Source organism: Triticum dicoccoides, chromosome 5A (assembly GCF_002162155.2).
Source record: "Triticum dicoccoides isolate Atlit2015 ecotype Zavitan chromosome 5A, WEW_v2.0, whole genome shotgun sequence".
NCBI classification, from domain to species: Eukaryota; Viridiplantae; Streptophyta; class Magnoliopsida; order Poales; family Poaceae; genus Triticum; species Triticum dicoccoides.
Genome location: NC_041388.1, coordinates 225,870,260 through 225,874,493, shown reverse-complemented (window position 1 = coordinate 225,874,493; position 4,234 = coordinate 225,870,260). Strand labels below are relative to the sequence as shown.

At 45.5% G+C, this 4,234-nt stretch overlaps 1 protein-coding gene across 2 annotated transcripts in view; it reads right to left on the bottom strand.

Annotated features, from left to right (window-relative positions):
- The window catches only part of LOC119300763 (probable L-ascorbate peroxidase 6, chloroplastic/mitochondrial), a 4,662-nt gene extending 2,442 nt beyond the window's left edge, over window positions 1–2,220 (bottom strand). Inside the window, exons 1-5 of one of the 2 annotated variants that reach the window (XM_037577655.1) lie at window positions 2,049–2,220; window positions 1,837–1,935; window positions 1,395–1,515; window positions 1,220–1,320; window positions 1,035–1,122 (exon numbers count right to left, since the gene is read on the bottom strand). In XM_037577655.1, coding sequence (XP_037433552.1) covers window positions 1,035–1,122; window positions 1,220–1,320; window positions 1,395–1,515; window positions 1,837–1,935; window positions 2,049–2,129 — 490 coding nt within the window. In that variant the 5' untranslated portion in view covers window positions 2,130–2,220. Of the gene's footprint in view, window positions 1–1,034; window positions 1,123–1,219; window positions 1,321–1,394; window positions 1,516–1,836; window positions 1,954–2,048 lie in introns of both variants that reach the window. The other variant, XM_037577654.1, reaches the window with a different exon arrangement.
- Window positions 2,221–4,234: the final 2,014 nt, after the last annotated feature.

The following is a 4,234-nucleotide window of genomic DNA, read 5'->3' as shown; positions in this document are numbered from 1 at the left end:
AGAGAGAGAGAGGGAGAGAGAGAGACCCAAATTGTCCCTATATGTCAGGCTGTCCAGCACCCTGGGCAGCCCTCCACGTTGGATCCGGCCCACCCCCACCAATCATATTCATGTGTCTGGACAATTTAAGTGGACACAGCTGCGAGCACACACAAATTAAGGGCGTGGAGCAGACACTGTCCGGACGTGTCCGTGCAAAATTAGGGGATCAAATTAGCCCAGACCGGCCGGAGATGCTATTACTGAAGTTAATATGGTGCATCCAAGTACATTTTGGAGATAAAATAAATATACATTTAAATACAGGTGATATCCTAAGGAGGCATGTCGGCCTGAAGCAGATAATGGCCAGAGATAACTCTGTCGCATTGCATGTGGTAGCCCATAAATCAATATTCAACAGTGTGGAGAAACAAAATCAAGCGTTCAGTTAATATTTTAATGAATGCATGTTTTAGTTAAACACAGCAGATAACCAAGCATTCAAATACATGTGATATCCTCAGGAGGCATGTTTGCGTGAAGCAGAGTACGTCCATGAGACAGTTCTGTCCTTTGCATGTGGTAGCTCTTAAGTTTATGTCCAACAGGTAGATAAATAGAATCAAAAACTGAGTTAATTTTCAATACGTGTTTTAGTTAAATATACCCCCCTTCGCAAGAATTACGAAGTTCGACTGTATACTCTACCACTCTCATCAAAGTTCAGTTATACTACTAATATATTAAGAACCTAGAATAGACAAGTAGCACGTGCAAACACACGTAAGAGCTTCATTTGGTTTGTTAAAGTTTTGATGATTTGATCCGTAAACTGAAATATCTGCAGCAATCAACGGATAACCATTCAAGTTTACCAGATAATCGTTTATTGCTCCCATCACTGAGAAATTGTTGCTACATGCTGTAGAGATCTATATCATGCAAAACTAAAGGTGCAGTATAATATTCGAGCTCTAGACAAAGACGGTAAGATCAGAAATAAGCTAAATCGACATACATAGTAAGCTGGGCCATGGATACTAATTACTAACCAGGGAGTCTCCCCTCTGGTGGGCATTGTTCAGGGGCAGAAACATCAACCCTTCCATAGATCATGGGGATTTTGGGGCCACCAGCTTCCTGAAAAATGACAAAATCAAATCAGTCGCATCATTGCTAATCTAAGAGTACTTTTTTGGAATGATCATCATTGATAGGTTGAAGCGCCACAAAGTACCTCAACGGCTGTAGCACTGGCAAGCTGAAACAGATCCGCATAAGTAACACCTGCATATTTGTCCTTGATGGCTTGAATAAGTTTCAAAGCATTCACAAGACCTGCAGTAGAACTAGTTTTAAAAAGAGCCCTCGTTGTATGAAACAAAAGAGAACCTGTGGAGGAGAAGCGCTACCAGCATTAGCCGAATGCTTTAACTCAATTTCAAACCTCAAGCTACCATTAGCTCCACCACACTTGGGCCACTCATTAATGTTCTTGTCATAAGTACCAGCGTCATGCCAACCCAAGCGAACCTGAAACCAGAAGCGGTTCAGCAGACATGTCACCAAGAGGCATTTGTAGGCTGCATCAGCTAATGTTGGGCCAAGCAGATGCAAAACCAGGAACTGTGCAGTGTGCAAATTTTAAAACTTGCGTGTGTGACAGGTTGCAGACAGGTGCATTTACAGCACTCATCACAACATAATAAAGCAGTGTCAGTCCCTAGACTACATAAGGATCACGTATGTTAAATTCAGAATTTCTTGGCTGCCCAGAAGATAATCTAAAGCCCAACACGGGCATTCCTCTGTTCGAAATCGAAAACTCGGTATCCAAGGTCGTGTATACGATACCAGGATGGGATGGCAGGACTTCTCCTTCAGCAGCTGCTTGACGTCCTCCCGCGCGCCCCTCAGCTCGGCCACCGCGTCCCCCGCCGCCGCCGAGCTCGCCTGACGCCGACCGAGCTCCTTCGAGGAGGGAAGTCAGACAAGGGGCCACCATGAAATCAGGAACCGACACGTCGGCGCTGAGTAATGGACGAGGGCGGGAGCTGTGCGTATACCTGCGATACGAGGAGGCCGCGCAGAGGGTGGAGGGGAGACCCACCAGAGATCCCGCGGCGGAGGAGGTGGTGAACGGCCATGTCGGCTTCGGCGGCGGGGAGAGGAGGGTTTAGGGGTGATTCCTTCGTCCGCGTGTTTGGGGAAAAATGGACAACGAGAAATATATTTCCTGCACGTTCTCTCTCGTTTTGATGTCTCCTCCATAGCACATAGCCACAAACTCCAACACGTCTCTCGGAGAAGAAGAAAAAAAGAGCGAACTGAGTATAAGAGCATCTTCAATATATTCTTTTTGCAGGTATATACTTGTATTACTCAACCATACAATCCACCTTACAAAGATCAACGATTTCTGGGGGCCGGAGCCCAGCTAGACTACAGTTCTATGTTCCCTACTAGCAAATTTAACTAAGAAATCGCTAACAAGATTTTGACTACGCTTGACATGAGCAATACAAGTCATACGAAGAGATCGCAAGTGTTTAATCTCCGCCACCAAAGAAGTATAGACAGACCGGTCTGTTTCTCTTCCATTCACCATGTTTACCGCTGAAAGTGAGTCCATCTCCAACCATATAAGTAGATCCGTCCTTTGGATAGCAAGTGAAAGCCCTTCCATACAAGCACACAATTCAGCTTCGAGCGCGTCACGGCATCTGAATAATTCTCTACAGGAAGAGTAGATAATATTTCCCAGGGTATCCCTCAGTACCATACCTGCACCTACTGTTCCTTCCTCCGTCCATGAACCATCCGTGTTCAGCTTTGTCACATCCCGCCAGTGGTACCGGCCATTTAACAGCAGCAGGTACACTTTCTCAATTTATGTGCGTCATTGGTTTTAGTCTCATAGAAAATTACTTCTTTACCTTGAAGGATGGTACAGTTTGAATTGTACACTGAAATCAGTGAGTCAAGATACTCACAAAGAAACCTACGGGAAGCCAACATTGGAGCTGGATCTTTATTATGCACCACTTCATTCCGGTTGTGCCAACACCTCCATAAAGTAAGCATTACTTTTGCACGTTCAATATCTGCAAGTGGATAAAGGGCATCCAACAGCCATTCTACTTCTGTATGGGTGAACTCCTTCAGCTTTGGCAAATGCCAGATTTTAGACATGCAGTCCCATAACTGTACCGCAAGAGGGCACCTACACAGGGCGTGGAAGCTGTCTTCCGGCTCCCTGTCACGGACCAGGCAAACATCCGACTCCTCCAGCCCTATCTTATTCTTTTTTTCCAAGTCGGTAAGGAGTTAACAGCAACTCTCCATGCAAAGTTCTTCATAGTAGGTGGTACAAAGCTGCCCCAGATCATCTTCCAGCACGCCCGACAGCCATCAGGGGCATGGCTGGATGCTTTTGAAGTACCTCTACACATTTCCTCAAACGCCATATTGTATGCTGACTTTACCGAGAAACCTCCCATTCTGCCTGGTCCCCAAGCCAGTACATCTTCCCCTGCCTCGGCGAAGCTTGCAGTTTCAGAATTTCCACAACATCACATGGAAGAAAGATATATTCTACCAAGTTAGTATTCCAAGAACCATTACTGTTCAGGAGCTGCGACACAAACCTCATCCGGCAATTTCCTCGAGATGTAATAGGTTTATAGGAAAAGGGTCTAGGTAACCAGTTGTCACGCCAAATCCTTATGCTTTGGTCGTTACCCACCCTCCATATCAATCCTTTCTTGAGCAAATCAAGGCCATGAGAGATCGTCGTCCAGGAAGATGATGCATTGCCCGAAAAGACAGTGTCCTCCAACTTCCCATAAGGATAATACCGAGATTTAAGGAGTTAAGCACATAGAGTGTCTGGTTTTGTCAAGAGCCTCCAAGCTTGCCGAGCTAATAGTGCTTGGTTGAAAATATGAAAATCACGGAAACCCGCTCCACCCTTACACTTCGGTTGTTGCAACTTTTGCCATGACTTCCAGTGTACTTTTCTCTTACCCTTTGGAGCTCCCCAATAAAAATTTCTGACCATGTTCGTGAGATCATCACAAACTGAAAAAGGTAACTTAAAAACACCCATTACATAAGTTGGCAGAGCTTGCGCCACCGATTTGATCAACACCTCCCTGCCGGGTTGTGCGAGATGCCCATCCCCCACTGAATAAGTCTCTTCAACAACTATGCTTGCAGATTCTGAAACTTCCCTTTCGACATACGCCCATCC